This window comes from Betta splendens, chromosome 9, assembly GCF_900634795.4.
Source record: "Betta splendens chromosome 9, fBetSpl5.4, whole genome shotgun sequence".
Taxonomy (NCBI): domain Eukaryota; kingdom Metazoa; phylum Chordata; class Actinopteri; order Anabantiformes; family Osphronemidae; genus Betta; species Betta splendens.
Genome location: NC_040889.2, coordinates 9503904 through 9521428, shown reverse-complemented (window position 1 = coordinate 9521428; position 17525 = coordinate 9503904). Strand labels below are relative to the sequence as shown.

Sequence of the window (17525 nt, the reverse complement as noted above, 5' to 3'; positions counted from 1 at the left end):
GCCCCCTCGTAGCTTCTCGCGTACAGGGATCGGTGCTGGGGATGAATACAGTGCAGGTCTGTGAGTAAGAGGCCCACCTGATCAATATACTCGTCTTTATTGGACATCACCAGGAAGCCGCCGTCGTCCACAAGGAAGCAGTCCACGTACTACAACCACAAACAAATCATGAAGCCGTTTTTGCAGAGTCCTGATTCTCAGCCTGAAATATGAATATGAAATGAAGCTTCTTACCGGGTGGTTTCTCTGACAGCCACAGATTTCATCACTGCACTGGAAACACAGCAGAGCAGCCAAATGAATGGCAATGGTGAGCACAGTGTGTGTCCCTGCAGACAGACTCTACTCACATTGCTCCTCTGCATGGTGTTGGTGAAGCTCGCCATCCAAGTGCTGATGTCCAACTTCACTCCGACCACTGGAATCAAACACGAGTCAGACACCCTCCATCATGCGGGACCGCTGCGTAAACTTTCCTCTCTGAACTTAGGAAATGCTAATTTGGCCAAGGATCACAGGAGACGAGACAAGCTGATGTGTGGTTGGTATGTGTGTGTCAGGGTGAGCAGGGAAACAGACAAACAGCTGAGAGGCCGTCAAGTAAAACCTACATAAGCTACAAATAAGACAAAGTCCAGAGTGTGTGTTTATGTGTAAATGACAGAGTGAAAGAGTTATGTGTATGTTTGTGTTTGTGTGTGTGTGTGTTCTTACCAGCAGGTTTCAGTGTGACGCCATCAATAGTGAGGTCTATTGCTCTGCTCACCAGCACTGAGTCGTCGCTTGCTGGAAGAGGTTAAACAAAGACTTTTATTTATTGCATTTATTTATATTTGCATCGCGTAGAAGGGCAGAGGACGCTCCTCACCGTTCTCCTTCGCGAGGTACGGCGTCGGAGTAAAGATGTAGAGATCGTTGTCCAGGCTGCGCTTATAGAAGCTGGACTCGTACGTCTCGGCTTCTTCCTTCCAGCTCGTCCCGGCGCTGTGAAACACATTCGCGCAAAACATGACCCCGAGGCCCAGACGCTGACGGCCAGCGGCGGGTCATTAGACATGAAACGGCTGTACACGTGTGAGCTGCAGGCTACCTAGAGGACCATGTCATATTTCTCCACTCCTCGGATAATCACCAACATATTATGGACGCACCTTTTGGGGTAGACCCGGGTGATCCCTCCATCAGTGGCAACAAATCTGGCCAAGACACCTTGCCTGACAAGCAGAGGAGATAAAGCTATGAAACACACAAGTTGAAAGTACTTCATGCCTGCCTGACATTTACTGGTGGGGATGAAATACTAGAACCATGTGTACTGATACGGCACTGGAGGAAAAATAGTGATTCACATACTGCAACTTGGTCTCTTTCCAAATCTTGATGAGATCTGAAGTGATGCCAGCATCCAGAAGCAATCGGTTCACCAGCTCCACGTTACCTAAGCAGTATTAAAAAGCATTAGTGGATCACTATGGTAAGCAGGTACAGCGTGTACGTCGACGGGTCCCCTATAGGAGCCAAGCTGGCAGATGAATCAGTGCGACACGCTGAGGCCTCACCTGCTGAAGACATTTAAACACTCAGACACAAAAGCCAGACAGCTCTGCTCTCGGCGAGGCTGCAGTGACAGCGAGGAGGAGGAGGATGAAAAATCTTTCCTGGTGGGCCAGCAGCACTTGTGTGGCTGCGGTCTTTCCTCTTCCTCGCCGCCTGGGGACACGCGGCTCGATGCTGTAGGGGACACTTCACGGCAGTAAAGTGTCGCTGCTGTGGGCTGGAACAGCAGGCGCTGGCTCGGCGGGCCAGACTGGGCCGCTGCCTCGTCCCAGGACAAGAGTGGAATCCATGCATGGAGGCGAGCAGCATCTCCACTGGGTGCGGGGCTGCACGGCCAGAGGCTGGACTAATTATTTTCAGACCACCTGATTAACATAACAGGTGATAAAAGCTGCTTTGCCGTTTTCTAGCCGTGCCCGTCTCTTTGAACCCGTTGACGACCCGCTTCAGTCCATTAACATTAAGGCTCGTTGATGCAGCCCCAGCACCTCTTCCAACCTTTATGGCACACCACACACATCAGAGAAAACAGCTGGTCTAACACTTTACTTCCACACCAACCCACCTTCTGTTCTCTGGCTGTGGTTTTCATTAGAGATTCTTTATTGGACGCAGCCCAGGAATTCCTAATGCACTTCAACTTCTTCGCCACTGCAGTGGCTTAACCAAGAAAGGCGTGTAACGATACTGGAAACGCCAACCGGCCACATGGGCCCAACTCCTCTTTCGCGCTCGTTCCCCCGCTCCTCAGGGACTCCATTAAAGTAGCAGCTAATAATGGTGAAAGTAATATTTCAATTGGGTGAAAAGTTTTATTGGACCGTTCACGGTGAGATGTTTGAAGTGAGTTCTTAAATGCAGACCATCAAGTTATAATATGGGACCCAATGGAGACCAGAGGCATTCGCTTTAGTCAACTAGTAAAAAACGAGGGTGATGCATATTAATTAGTGGATATAAAAGGAGGCAAGGATGCTAATGCGTTGGTCAGATGTTTGGGTGAAGGTCCACTGGCCCCTGCTTTGTTTTATGGCCCTGCTTGACTCTTGGCTTGACGTGTCCTGCTCTTTCTCACAAACACACAGTAATTGGATGAGGTCGAGCGGCTATAGGTGGGGTGTGGAAGGCGCATTACTGATAAATATTGTGTGTGTGCGAGCGCGTGTGTCACATCTGAGCCGACAAGCCTCACACATGTGCGCTCAGGCGTGTGATCGTCAGACTTTTAGAGTTAGCATCAAATAGGTAACACGAACGCAGGGGTTCCGCATTACAAAGCCCTGCCCGGTCAAGCACAGCGAAGCGTCCAGTCAGACCCGTATTTCACTGGAAGCGGAGACCTCTGGGAACAGGCCCAGGCTGGTGCTCTTCCATTAAATGTTCACTTTAATGTGAAGCCACATGGCTGAAATTCATTCACATATACATACTATAGCAGAGACCGTAAAGGGGAGCTGCTCTTTGAAATGGAAATAGGAATTTACATGTCGCAAAGAGAGATTTTCAAACTTACACATGGGGTCATTTGGAGTCTTTGTGTCGATATAGTTGTTGAAGTCCATCAGGAACTCTGTGTTGTTTGCATTCTTGTCAGGAGGCTTCAGGTCCTTACAGTACATCCTGAGGGAAAACAGGAGTAGATTATGACCCACAAGATATAAATTAGATCTGTAGTTCTTTATTCTCTCCAACACATTTAGAAATTACACGTTTTCAAACTGTTCCAAATATAAAATTCACAACTGAATAACATCTTACCTTGGTGCAATGAATGTATAGCCATATTCATCAAACTTGTCCGCCAGGAGGCTTTCAGAAACTAGTGAAAGGTATAATGTCAATATCTGACATTTGATTATTCAAGTGAAAGATGAAATGGTATAGATTAATAAACTGGGACTAATGGAAGTAAAGGTTCTGGACAGTTCTACACTGCATATTCAGTTAATGTAACACTAAGCAATAAGAGCTGGCCAAGCAAACTGGGTAAAGGACTGACAAGGCTCAAAAATGGGAGGAGAGAGATGAAAGTAAAGAAAAAATAAATACTTGCCATTTTTCCCTGGAGTGGAAAAAAATCCCAGCAGAGAGAGAGAGTGAGCGAATGAGAGGATCGTTCCCCAGGGAGGTAAAAGACGACAGGGGGAAAGAAAAAGACAGGGTAAAACCACAGGGGTCAGAGGTGACACAATATTTTATTCACAGAGCGAGTCCTGAATAGAAATATTGCATTGTGAACAAAGGGTTTGAGGCCTTTGGATGTAAATGGAGACAGTGCTGATGGAGAACACAAAGACAGGCTTAAAATGTGGTCAGAAAGCTTTAAAGTTGTTATTAAGCTCCTCTTTAACATTAATATTAGCATTCTTTTGGTGGTACTGTAAATCGTGGGGCTTACTACACTTCAGTGAGGTATTTGCACATCACAGTGAACTGAGGCATCTTAAGCGCAGCGCAGGACCTTGACTTTCCCTGACATTCTCCAAAGCACTTCGTGTCGACAGTTGATTATACTGTACAGACAAATTTCTCATGACGACAGGGGCTCTTCGGTGGTCATGATTGGGTAATAATTGCACCCATGTGGTTCTCCTTTGATATCCCGTCAATACTGACTAATTCAACAAGTACCGAGTAATGACGGAGAGCAGGGAGATTTGAGAAGTGACGACTGCGTGTGTTTCCTGCACTCACAACTAAATTATTGACAATATCCAAAATGTGCTGCTGCATTCCTTCCATGAATGAACCTGCAAACACGTAAATGCGTGACAAAAACGAACCGGGACATGATAAAAGGCACAGGATCTCCAGAGGAGGTGAAGGTCAGCGTGTCAGGGGGAACTCTGTCTTTCATGAGGTGTTATTTAACAAGGCAGTAAAACATCCAAGTGAGTCAAGAAAGAGAAAACTAAAGAAAACAAAAGGGAAGGAACGACTCATGTTCTTTTTCTGCAGACTCACAGCTTTTCCCTTTATGGCTTCACTTTTAAATAATGCACAAGTCCTGTCCGTGGTTCTTCCTGCCACAGCGGGTTAGTGCCAGAACCACATCTGAGAGCCACTGGAGCAGGTGGGGGGTTAGACACACACAGGGACATGTACACACGCACCATGTGCAGCTCGATGTGTGGGCGAGCATCGCATGCGAAACGCTGCCTCCGAGAGCACAAGCTTGATTACTATTAATCAGGAGCTAGTAAAACCCTCCTGTGTTCACGAGTGACTAACATCAGGTGATTGGTGCAGATACACCCAAAGGGAGACACAGTACCAAGACGCCTGGGGTTAAAGGTCAAGCACAGGAGGAGAATACTTGCCTAAAAATGCTGCAGGGGTCCAACACACCAGGGATGGTCAGGAGTTGAGGAGGGCAGGAGCACGGGAGGAGGATAAAGAAGCGAGCAGGGGGAATAGGGGATGGGGAAAGAGAAGGACAGGAAAAAGTCTTGCTTACTTTGACTCTAAACTCAAGTAAGCAGCCAAAGGAGAATACAAGAGGAGGTTTAGGTCATTAAGGGTGAGATGATGAAATCAGTTTACGTTCAGACGATCTAGGCCAAGTACTAATCACTCAAGGAGCTCTAATCATTCACTCGTAGGGTCAAGATGCCTGTTAGACAAGAAATAAAAGCACCAACATGGCCACTGACAGACACACACACACTGTCCTGAGTAACACCATGAGTAACTAGTGAGACCAGACAGACAGGCAGCCTTTGATCCACCCCGTGCCCTTCAATAGGGGGCTCAACACACACAGAGTGACACACAGCTTTAAATAAATGAATGCGTGAAAGGTGAACCCGGAGCCACTTGTCCCTCAGTCTGGCGACAAAAAAGCTAAGCTGAGGGTGTGAGTCCACAGAGACTGGAGTTTAAGGTGTGTGTGTGTGTGTGTGTGTGTGTGTGTGTGTGTGTGTGTGTGTGTGTGTGTGTGTGTGTGTGTGTGTGTGTGTGTGTGTGTGTGTAAGGAACCTGGAAATCTTACTCCACTTACATTTTGCTTGTGTGATTGTGTCACCGATTGTGGCTCGGATGTAATGCATACTGTAGTCTGGAAGCACCAGGGCGAGGCTGCGAGGATGGACACACACACACACACACACACACACACACACACACACACACACACACACACACACACACACACACACACAATACAGTAATATTAATAACAGCATACACAACTTGTACAGTTATGGGTCCACTGCTATTAAATCTTGCTCAACCAGCTGTTTCCATGTGTGTTTTGGCAACCAGTGCAAAGTCATATTGCTCCTTATGTTTGGAATAAAGTCATGCTTTCATCGTAAGCACCACTACAAATGTCTCAATAGGTCCCGCTCCTCATACTTTAACAGGCGCTATGAAGGCAGCTTCTAATGGGCCTCCTCATCCAAATCACAGCAATTACAGCATGTTTTATGTAATTACGATGAATATTTTACAGTATTTTAGAGAAAGCACTTCAAATACAACAAGCAATCACTTGGTGTGAATTACCTGTAATCTGTCCCCTTTACTGGTGCAAAGGTGTACGTTCTCCACTCCTGGTCAATGTAGCGCTGTGAAGATGACAGAGGGGTCAGTGAACATGGACGTTTCAACACTAAAGTTTCATGAATTATGCAGAGTAAACTTACTTCATCTTGAGATTTTATCAATGTGCGTATTTTGCGTTCCCCTCTTTGTCCATCGATCATTTTCCTCCGTATCTGTTAAACAATTTCAAACAAAATCAGTCAGAACACACAGGAAACAACTGCTGCTGTTTGATGAGCTCATGTTATGCTGAATTGGAAGAATCTCAAACCTCAACTTTGATCTCATCCTCGATTTCTGCATCCAGAAAGTCCAGCGTTACGGGTTCGTGAAACTTGGCAGTCTAAAATAAAAGGCAAACGGTTCTACAGCAAACTTTATTCTACAATATTTGTTTCCAAAAGCAGCACTGATAACACAGAACATTAAATCTAGTGACTCTTGTACCAGTGGCTGGAGATTAGGATGCAGCAGCACGTATCCATTGGGGTCAATGGCAAAGTAGTAGCCATTAGGTCCCAACTACAGGAAAAATGAAACAGAACAAGAGGACACAGTTTGACACAGATTGTCTAAAAGGCTGGTTTCTGTCGGCTCTATTCAACTGTGTGCGTTCTTACAGAAAACCGAGGAGTGAGTCTCTTGATGTCTTCCAAGGAGACGTCAATAGCCATCACCCCCAAGATGAGCTGGTTCTGAGATTTCTGAGAGAGAACCGGCAGAGATCTTATGAGTCCTGCTGTTCTTTCTGGATGAGTCAGGTCCCTCTGTGTATACTGAGTGATTTCAAGGAAATGGAGTGCAATAGAAATCTGGACAGTCTCATTCCCAAAAGCTTTAGGGGCCGTCATGACTCACTGACAAGGCATTTCCAGTCTCGCTTTGAGTCACAGCGGAGCTAACCCTGAACCCTCCGAGCTAGACATGTAAACTCATCTTGAAGCACTTAGCTACCGGATCATTTGTCTCTCTGATCTGTACCATTGATCTCCTTTTGATTTCTGCTTTTTGACATTTTAGATTCTCTTCCTGTGACGACACATGGTTCATGGTAGAGCTCTGAGGACCGTCGGTGTAGCGGGACGTAAGGAGCCTTAAGAAGGCAGAGGTTAAAGGCACGTGATGAGATGCTGGTTGAGAGCATTTGCTTGGTCTGCAAAACCCTATGACATGTCCCTGTACCAGAATAATCTCCCACATGCCAAATGCAGACTGAACCTATGAAGGAAAACTGATGAAAGCTGTGATTATGAGCCCAAATCTGTTTCTCTACCTACCCCTGGTCCTGTCTTTGTCTTGTTGAAGACAGGCAGAGTCCCAGTGATCACCAAGCCGAGCTCCTGGAAAATGCAGCACAAATAGAACATATGTGAAGTATTTGCACTTGTTTGTAGCATTAACTCACATCATACTTTTTCTTCAAGGATGATCTATTTTTATGTGGAAGTGTCCCTTGATCCACAGCTTATAAACTAAATTCTTTTATAAACTAAACTCCCAGTGAGGTCAGCGCAGTCACACACGTTGACAGCGATCATCAGCAAACTGATGATCACAAGCCATTTCTGGTTTCTTATCTACAGAGTCGCCAAGGACTAGACCCTGGCTCAAGCCTCTGCAGACTTTTTAAATTTAGTTTATCCTTAACTTGACATGTGATAATGGAAAAGGGTTGAAGCAGAGTTTAAGAATATCAGCTAATTTCTGAATATTTCATTCGACAGAAAACAGAATGGCTTCCATGAATGTCACAGCCACAATTGACATTTCCCACAAGGTTGTCTTGCACTTAAACTGTACTGGCCTTGCTTTTGGTAATTATTTAATAGGTTAATATATTCCCACAGTCCAAAAACATGCAATTAGTTCAACTGGGGAGAGTAAATTGTCTCTAGGTGTGAATGTCTATATATGTGGCCCTGTGATGGACTGGCAACCAAGAAAATGAGTGAGCAAGTGATGTTTTACAGCATGTGACGTACCAAAGCATCCAGGTAAACATTGGTCCACTGGACATTTTTTGCCTTTTCATCAGCCTTAACCATGGGCCTGCCCAAAACATCCAGGTACTCCTGCAAGGATGAGAAGTATTCGGAATCACCTTGCAAGCTGCATGTTGGCCACTTAACCACAAGGAGGCACAATATAAAACTAGGTGGTGATATGAAAGACAGACAGTTTACCTGGGTGTTGAGCCTTATGGCACCTATCGATGGGATCTCATAGTAATAGCCTTGAACACAACAATGCACTCGTTTTACAATTTATGCTGAAATAATTAAATGTTGTGAATTTCTACCATATTTCTAACCTTTATTATTGCAGGCCATCGACTTGATTGGCAGTTTGTCATAGTTGTGTTGACCTACTGAAAATGTAAAGATGCGTACCTGTGGGGAGAAGGAAGTGTAAAAAAAGCAGTAAAGTAAGAAACAGTGGAGTTGAGCAGTCTGTGGATTCTGTGGTGGCCCTACCGCCTGCTTTGGGTTATATTTCTTGAAGAACTCCTCGGCCCGCTCCTCTCCTCCGTCAGTGAAGAGCATGATGATTTTATTACAGTTGGCCCTCGACACATTCTAGAAGATGCAGACGCAAGGAAAGGAATGAAGTGCATTTGCAATGGCATTTACTGAAGAGGCGCAAGAAAGTGCAATGTCCAGAAGAACCACAAGAGGTCGACAAATACTCACATTTCAACAAAAAGACCACTGCTAAATGAGTTGCCTGGGTGCTATTGTTATTTGCATAATTCAATTTGATTGCACATGTAAAATAAAATATAATATAATATAATATAATATAATATAATATAATATAATATAATATAATATAATATAATATAATATAATATAATATAATATAATATAATATATTTAACATATAATATATTATATAAGCAAAATAAAATGATTTTTTTAACGACCTAACCTGCGCAAGCTGCTCGAACGCCATCTCGAAGCCGGCCGTGTAGTTGGTGATCCCCTTGGCGGTGATGTTCTTCACGCCTTCTTTGAGGACGCGCTTGTTGCGGACGTTGGCCTGCACGAGGTTCTGAAAGCACTTGACTGCATTGAAGGCCTTCTCATTGAACTGCAGGGAAAAGGGGAGGAGGGATGATGGGAAGTAGAGGGAAGGCACTTTCACATATTTGCTGTTAAATATGTGGCCGGTATTCCCTTCGTTGCAGTTTTGTAGATGTATAGGAGGATTTAAATAAAAGTACTTTAAAAAATATTATGATATAACCTAAATTAAATAAAGTAAAAAAAATAAAAATAAAATAAAATTGACAAATGTAATGTAGTATAAAGGTCTACTGTATTTTAATAACACTTTATCTTCTGGCCTTGCTTTTGTAAAATGATTTAATAAATTAGTTTAATCAAATCTGCACAGACCGAAGGGAGCTATGGGAGCAGAAGGAAAAATTGGCAGGAGAGCAGGTAGGGATGTGAAAACAGTGGCATAAGGAGGTAAAAAAAAAGAACCGAAGAGCTTGATTATGCAGGATTATGGTGTTGAGACAGACAGACTGTAGCTGAATAAAGCACATTTACACAGGTCTACATGTAGAGCGTCCTCACGTTAACACTGGCGACTAGTTCATAATATGAAGGAACAGATGGAACCAAATCAATTCATGCATGCACACACAAAAAATTTGCATAGGCACATCTACTCAGAGCATCTATGGACGACTGGGACATGGCTCATTAGCACCTAACATCTGTTTTGGCCTTAATTGCACCAGTCTAATCATGATCATGTTCAAAACGCAGACATGAAGCATTTCAGAAGAAGAAGAAAGTTCAGCCTGATGTAACTAATGTGAAACATGCAAGATGTCATAATGCTGAACAGTTTTGTCTGATCACCTCCTAAACACAACAGTCTCCAACTCATTGGTTTTGCTTGTTCCCGTGTGTTGTCTCTTGGCTATTTGTGTTCATGTGTCTAAAATGCTAAAAGAAAGATGTCTGACTCCATCGTTTCTGGCAAACGTTTCATTGCAGGTACTGCCAAGACACCAGCCCGTTCAACCGAAACACACACACACACACACACACACACACACACACACACACACACACACACACACACACACACACACACACACACACACACACACACACACACACACACACACACACACACACACACACACACACATATAGTGTACAAGTTAGAACTTCATCTAACTTAAAGCATCTCAAAATACCACAGTCCTCTAATAAAAGCGGAACACTGCACCTGTAATTCTACCATCATAGGATAAATTTATTATACATAGATCTACAAATGGAGGTGCATGCCATTGATATGGTTATTAGACTGTTGCCTTATTTCATTAGCTTCAAAAGCCTTTCAACTTGGCTGATTTGAAAGCTCCTTACAAAACACAAACCACCACTTTATTAAGGGAAGTGAAGGAAAATTTAATCAAAGTTCAATCTAGAAAGTAAACACAAAAAGTAATTTATCTTTCCTGCCATTAAGGAGTAGAAGTAGGACAAATAGGACAGAACACAGTCGCATCCATGGGCAGGATGTATCCTGAGGTAAATGTGAAAGAACAGTCCAAGCTGATGGCACCTGTGTGGCACCGATATTTGTCGCTTTGGAGACATTCGCAAACTTACAGCAAATATCCAATGTCGCTATTTAAAACTTAATTTTCTTTCCACGAGCACGGTTGCTAGGACGCAAGGGTCCACCTCAAACGAATGGGGGACGGCGCTTTAAATCAAGATGGATGAATATTCCCCCCACCACAATGTCAGCAATCACTTAGGGACGTGATGAAGCAGCACACATTCATTTATCAGCCTTAGCTTGTGGCATTCAGGGTTTGTTCACACGGTGTTGCGTCTCGGCTCAGCACACATACAAAAACACACGTGTGCACATACTTATGTAATAGTGTCGCTGCTCAGTCATGTTGAGTTTGTAGCTGTGAATACTCACAAAGACCACGTTCACGTAGTCATCGTCAGAGAGGGTTTCCAGCATCTTGTTCACAGACAATCGAATAAGTTTTAGGGTGAGGCCCGAAACACTGCCGCTCCTGTAGTTTAACAAATAAAAAGACTAATTAGTTTAGTAAATACTGATATGGATGCCATCTTCAAACCTTACAGATTAAGTAATCAGTAAGATTGAACAAAGAAAGGTTGGAAAGACAAGGAGTTCCAGGTTTTAATGTCTGCTAACCTCTCATCAGAGCTGCGTTAAGAGCTGCAAGGGGCCAAATTTAGTTTCTCATCCATCACCCTGCACTGTAATTTAGGCTTGGTGCCGTGCCGTGAGTGTTTCTTCCAATGAAACCTCACCTGATGTTTACACATTTAACACGGCATTAACTTGATAAGAAGCATTTACTGAATCCTTTCTCCAAAACGTTGTATTTTTAAAGCACAACAGGACAAGATAAGCTCACCATAAATGATGAGGTTGCCTCATACACTGGCTTCTTTCATTCTGGTTTGTCAGTGTCACAAAAGCTTGGCGGCAACCATGAGTGTAACGCAGCAGCACCCAGGGGGGCACGGCTAGTCAGAGAGAGCATCAAGGCCTTCTGGCACACAAAGGAAAACTAAATCTGACTGTAATGGGTGAATCATGGGATTGTCACTCACGCATCCACCACGATCAGCATGTCCTTGGGTGACGCCGCCCCCTGAATGTACCTGGTGAGTAATAACACGCGGACACTCGTTGGTTGAGCACATCAAGAGGACACAAAGACAAAGGGAGTTATGGAACCATTCTCTGGTTAATGTAAAGACACAGTATGGCTCTTATTCTACTTTTGGCATTATATACATTGCAGCCAGCAATATGACACGATCACAGCACCTGAACTCACCATGGTCGCCTGCGCACATCGTAGAGGTCAATTTTATAGTCAATCCAAGGGGACGCTGGCATTTGACAGAAACAGAAAGAAATGTTAATGACACGAAATACAGTGTTGGCCATTGTGTTTTATTATACTTTTTTTTTTCTAAAGCCACTGGAGAATCTCCTCCGAGCTGCTCACCTGGGTAGTATCGAGCCAATCCAGTGGCAGAACCAAACACCTGCCACAGAAGTGACGGATCGTCCTCCTTGTTTTTCCGGAACACGTCCTCCAAGGCCTCTGTCCAGTTTAGCTCGTTCAAAATAATGGTGGCTGTAGAAAGATTAAAAGAAGAAAGACGAAAAGTCACTAGTTGATTAGAAATATTTTCACTAAAACCTCTTCACAGACACATGAGCACCAAATTCTACAGCGCTGGAAAGCAAGAAGATGCGAAAGGAGACAGATATAAAAACAGAGAAACTCAATTTAATATCTCTCAAAGACACACAGTTTAAGTTGTGTTTACCTGTTTGTCTGCAGCTCTTTCTGCCTTAATGCTCTAACAATCTAGTTTGATCCAAAGAGGCAGTTCTCTGCTGGGAGAGTGAGCTGCATGTCAAACGGACGCTGTGCATGAGTCATACCTCCATGTGAGGCGGTAACTAAAATCTACTGTATTGTGTGTTTGTCTGAATGTTTGTATGGAGGAAACAGCAAAAAGTAAGAAAGCAAAAGTAAGAAAGTGATAGGAAGAGGTGGTAGTAATTACAATTTGTTGTTGTTTGAAACATACAAACTGCTCACAATAAGCACAAATAACAGCAACCCAGCAAAAATAGAATTTAAAAATAATCCTGTGCCACCAAGAGGAACTCTGTGCTCTTTCTAACAAAGTAAACAAGTCATGCCCGGCCATAAAACCTTGACAAATGTTTTCTGTCTGACCCCTCAGCCTCTGCCTCAGTGTCCTGCAGCTCTCATGCCCCCGTTGGCTCCCCACTCACTCCCCTCTCCACTGCCTCCTCCCTTGCCAAGTCTCTATGCTCCGTGGGATAAAGACTAAGTTTAGGCCAGGCCTTCAACGGCTCCCTGTGGTGCTGTAGAGCAAAGCATGTCCCAATGATAAGTTGTGACAATTAGCTGGGGCCTGATCGCTGCGCTCCCAGAGGACGGCCCTAATGGATCAGTCCCGCTGCTTCCTGTGACATCAGTGACACAAAGTTGCAGGTTAACAAGAAGCTCTGGTATTTGTCTCAACCAGGGAGCTCGGGCCGAGCGGCACACTAACAAGGAAATTCCACGTTTTCACGCGACGCGGCTGCAGGCCGGTGACGCAGTGAGCGATTCGTGCCCGTGAAAACATGATAGAGAAGAGGGACAAAATAAATGAGCAAGTCTCTGAGGGCATCTTTCGTCTGTGCCAAATTGACGAAGCAATTACAGACACAGACGAACAGTCACAGGCAGGCAGGGCACCACCGATGAGTCCTAGCAACGGTGTCAAGGTGTGACAAAGCAGTGTCCTCCAACATCAGCTAAATGCTGGAATAAATCACCATTTCAGTGTAAACAGATCCATCTCCCCGGCGGAGCGTCCGTTTCTTCCTCGAGGTCATGATGATGAGAGAGAAAAAGCTCTGTTTGTCAGGCATGACACTACATCCTAAAAGGAATTCAGGGAATCTAATTGGAGCAACAGGCATGGATATTATCAGTGTCTCTGATAAATAAAGCAATAATGCCCATGAATTTATATGGGTTGGACCCCTATAAGGATACTTTTCATTAACATGTCTTTAACGGTGTTACACCATTTAAAATAATGCAGAATCATTGTTTGAGATGATGATGAATCCAGAAAGGACGCCCTGACAACAACCATGGCATCCTCATAAATCACAGAAGTCAAATATCACGTAGTTAACGAGTGAAGACACGAGTTATAAAAAAAATGAATGATTCATGGCCTCGATGAGACATGGGAGCTGAATATGGAAAAGGAGATTCTAAATTTTCCCTCGGAGGCATGAGGACACTTTCAAAAACAAATCAAACAGGACTCTGGCAGTGACTGATGAGGGTGACAGTGGTGGGAGGAGGTCAGAGAGAGGGGGGAAGAAGCTGCGCAGTGCCGCGCCAAGCGGCGCTCGGCAGTGAGCCGGTAGCTGAAGCCGCCTGTGGATTTAAAATTAATTACATGTTGGCGAGAACATGCAATCCTGGCACCAGAAGGGCACTCTACGCGACTATGCGGATGAATAGCCTTTTACACACGTTAATAGTGAATTAAGGAGCCAACACATCTTGGAATGGCTCTACTCTTTACCCTCAAGAGCCTTTTCTAGGAATGTTCTGGCATAGAATGGAGCCCGACATGACTCCTGGTCATGATCCTGACGTGGAGTCCAACTCAAGGACACGGCTTGCAGCAGCAACAGCAGTAAGAGGAGGGAGGAAGACGCGATGAAGCAGAGAGAGATGACGACGACGAAGATAAAGATACCTCAGAGTTTGGCAGTCTTCCCAAATGAAATAAGACGCATATCAACGGGCACAAGAGTGTAAAAATAAAAAGAATCTATTTGTACACCGGGAGCTTTGCCACAGGGACCCTGACTTCACCGCAAACTTGCTCACGCACACACACACCGTGTCAGCGTATGTCAGCATGTCACCGTGTGTGCATGCGTGGAGCTGACAGGTGCCACACAGCGTTGATGCAAACGGGCATCAGACGAGCCTCCGATCTGCTGCCAAGGCTGCGGCGCTCTGCCCCCGATCTCCTCTCACCGCATCCGCACCGATGGGCCTAATGAGTGAAAGGAATCGCAGACACAGCGGCGGCACTCGCGTACAGTGGATAGGGTGCATGCAAAGTGACACGCACGCCAGCTCTCACACCCCGAGTGTTTCTCTCTCGCCCAAACACATTCGCACCCTGAGACAAACTCTGATTCACCTTTAGCGCATGCAGGCTCACACAAACCTGATAATGAATCCCAGACTGACCACCCACACGTGACCGGCAGGGACAATAGATTCCAATCAGTCAGACTAACGTGGGGGAGGAAGGCAGTGGCACATCCGTTTCCATACACCCACTACTGATATGCTTCATAAAGACAGAGTGATGGCTTAGGGGGTGGAGTAATGGAGAGGCTGATGGAGGCCAGTGGAGTGATACTATGAAGTGGAATTCATCAATTAGCACAAGCTAGTGAGGAAGCTTATGTAAAACAAGTCAAGAAACCAAGGTGAACGCGCGATAAGGCACAAGGGTTGTGGACAAAGTCGACCGCAATTAAAGGAGATGATGTGGCCATCCCTCCTCCAGCATCAGTGAAAGCCACAAGGACGCCTGCCTTGTCTAGACAAAGTCCCCTAATCAAGTTACCAGTCATTCCTCCAAGCAACAAGATAGAACACCAGGGCGTGTCTAAGTGTGTTTCCGCGCACGCGCACGCGCACACGCGCACGCGCACACGCACACGCACACACACACGCACACGCACACACACACACACACACGCACACACACACACACACAGCGCCATGGCAACACTGACAGGGCTGGCCAGCTGGAGTGGCATCGATGTGGTCGCTTGTCCTTGGAGATGGAGAGAGGGAGACAAAGAGAGACTAACTCCTGCCCAGCACCACTACAGCTCCACCCAGACCCCACCCATCAGAACGTGTATCCAGGCTGCACAGTTTCTCCTATGTTATAAAATACATGTGAAAGACCCCCAGCCCACCCCGGCCCTCAATCGCTGTAACTGCTGCTTGTAAGAATAACTGAGTGCATTTGGCCATTTAGCAATGACTGAATACGTCGGCGCAGTCAGAGGCCTCATCGCGCTGCACATCAATAGTGAGACGTGCTGTACATGGAGCTGTTGGCCACATGAGGCCATTAGAGTCACGTGACAGGAGCCAATGCATTTAGCAAACCGGCTGTGAGAATCATTACTGTAATTGATATTGAATGATCAATCAGAGCTGAGGAAGCGTCAACTGTCTCACGTCATCTTAAAAATAATCCGTGTCCTAGATGAGGCTGAAAAAAGCAATATGCTAATGCAGCAGACAGGTACCAACAAGACAAAAACAGTGCAGCTAGTCATCAGTGTATAAGGCTAAGGGGAAGGACTTTAGGTCGACTTATGACTGGCTGTCCTCTGCAACTGTCCAGAGAGTTGTAAAGTGTTAGCAATGAACGGGAGGGAAAGGAGCAGCTGGGGACCAGGGTAAAGAGTGGGGTAGAGTGCGTTGGCCATGTGTGGTATCATCGTTAAATATAGACTAGAATGGCCCAGTCGGAGTGGAAATGTCTACGCGACAGGCTGCATCATGGGAACAGACTGAACGAGGGACGTTTGTACTCACAGCCTTCATATATATCAGTAGGAATGTGGACGGCAGTGGTGTTGTAGGAGACGAGTCGCTTGAAGTCAGGGTCTACGCGGAAATCATCTGGAATATATCGCTTCTTCTCTGTCTTATTCCCCTGAAAAGAAAGAAAGAAAGAGCGGTGACTTATGTAGCCTGGTCTTGGGCTTCACGTTGCAAACATGGCATTTGTTGTTACTTTGAATGACAAGTGGTCAATTCTGAGCATCTACTCAAATGTCACTACTGACAGATGGAAGAGAAACTGAATCCAAGTTTTAGGCAGTGAAATACGTGAGACAGGCGTGTTGGTCAGATTCGTAGTGACATTAGTGTTCTGTGTGTGATAGGGAATTATATGCTCAGCCCTGTTTATCAGACAGATTGATGACGTCTGGGGCCAGGGGATGCATTTACTGTCTTGTGTTTGTTTGTGTTGTTAGTGTGTTGAATATGTACATGTTTAGTAGAATCTAGATGTACTTACGTCATCTTTGGCATTGTAGTAAACAATTTTATCAGCCTACGAAGAACAAGAGAAAACAATTAATGACAAAATAGATCTTAGTGGGAAAATTTCCAAACGCAGATTGTCCATCTTATTGACACACTGGCCTAATCTACGTCCCTGCTCAAAGCGTAGCTGTGCACAGTGGCCTGTTTGACACTGAGAACCAGTGAAGTCAGTGGTGTTGCTTGGCTCTCACACTGCTGGGCTTACTGTCAGTCCACAGGCCAACGCGGCGCTAACAAGCTAGCGTACCCGCTGACACAAGGATGTCCTGGAGCCACGAAGCTGGTTCAGTGACTCCCACCAACTGCCCAGCACTTGTGCAGGTGTGAGCAAACACTGCTGCCGTTTGTCAGGGAGTGAGCAAGGTGACGGACCCACATGCACAGCCAGAGACAGGACTTGTGTTAATGTCCGTTTAATGATGACAGCTCCACAAAACAGCAGGCAAAAACTCAGACAGGCAATGGTCAACAACAGAAGATCCAAAAACACAGGCAAAGGTACCGACAGGGAACAGGCAAAGACAGATAAGCATGGCAAAGAAACAGGATCTTACACGGACTAGAACTAAGGATGAACGCTAGATAGAGTGAGTGAGTACATGCTACAATCTGGCAGAGGAATGAGGTGAATACTGGAGACTAAATAGAGAGACTAACAATCAAGGCAAGACAGCTG

The 17525-nt window shown here is 45.2% G+C and overlaps 1 protein-coding gene across 5 annotated transcripts in view; it reads right to left on the bottom strand.

Moving 5' to 3' along the window:
• Positions 1 to 17525, bottom strand: part of cacna2d1a (calcium channel, voltage-dependent, alpha 2/delta subunit 1a) — a 44305-nt gene that overhangs the window by 8053 nt on the left and 18727 nt on the right. For all 5 annotated transcript variants that reach the window (XM_029162127.3, XM_029162126.3, XM_055511541.1 and 2 more), the window contains exons 5-31: positions 16821 to 16856; positions 16331 to 16451; positions 12143 to 12274; positions 11969 to 12023; positions 11739 to 11789; positions 11068 to 11167; positions 9031 to 9192; positions 8577 to 8678; positions 8414 to 8492; positions 8286 to 8335; positions 8085 to 8174; positions 7380 to 7442; positions 6723 to 6806; positions 6550 to 6624; positions 6374 to 6445; positions 6204 to 6275; positions 6064 to 6125; positions 5558 to 5634; positions 3316 to 3376; positions 3071 to 3177; positions 1354 to 1438; positions 1152 to 1214; positions 869 to 984; positions 715 to 786; positions 351 to 418; positions 235 to 273; positions 78 to 149 (exon numbers count right to left, since the gene is read on the bottom strand). In XM_029162127.3, coding sequence (XP_029017960.1) covers positions 78 to 149; positions 235 to 273; positions 351 to 418; positions 715 to 786; positions 869 to 984; positions 1152 to 1214; positions 1354 to 1438; positions 3071 to 3177; positions 3316 to 3376; positions 5558 to 5634; positions 6064 to 6125; positions 6204 to 6275; positions 6374 to 6445; positions 6550 to 6624; positions 6723 to 6806; positions 7380 to 7442; positions 8085 to 8174; positions 8286 to 8335; positions 8414 to 8492; positions 8577 to 8678; positions 9031 to 9192; positions 11068 to 11167; positions 11739 to 11789; positions 11969 to 12023; positions 12143 to 12274; positions 16331 to 16451; positions 16821 to 16856 — 2166 coding nt within the window. The remainder of the gene's footprint in view (positions 1 to 77; positions 150 to 234; positions 274 to 350; positions 419 to 714; positions 787 to 868; positions 985 to 1151; positions 1215 to 1353; positions 1439 to 3070; positions 3178 to 3315; positions 3377 to 5557; positions 5635 to 6063; positions 6126 to 6203; positions 6276 to 6373; positions 6446 to 6549; positions 6625 to 6722; positions 6807 to 7379; positions 7443 to 8084; positions 8175 to 8285; positions 8336 to 8413; positions 8493 to 8576; positions 8679 to 9030; positions 9193 to 11067; positions 11168 to 11738; positions 11790 to 11968; positions 12024 to 12142; positions 12275 to 16330; positions 16452 to 16820; positions 16857 to 17525) is intronic.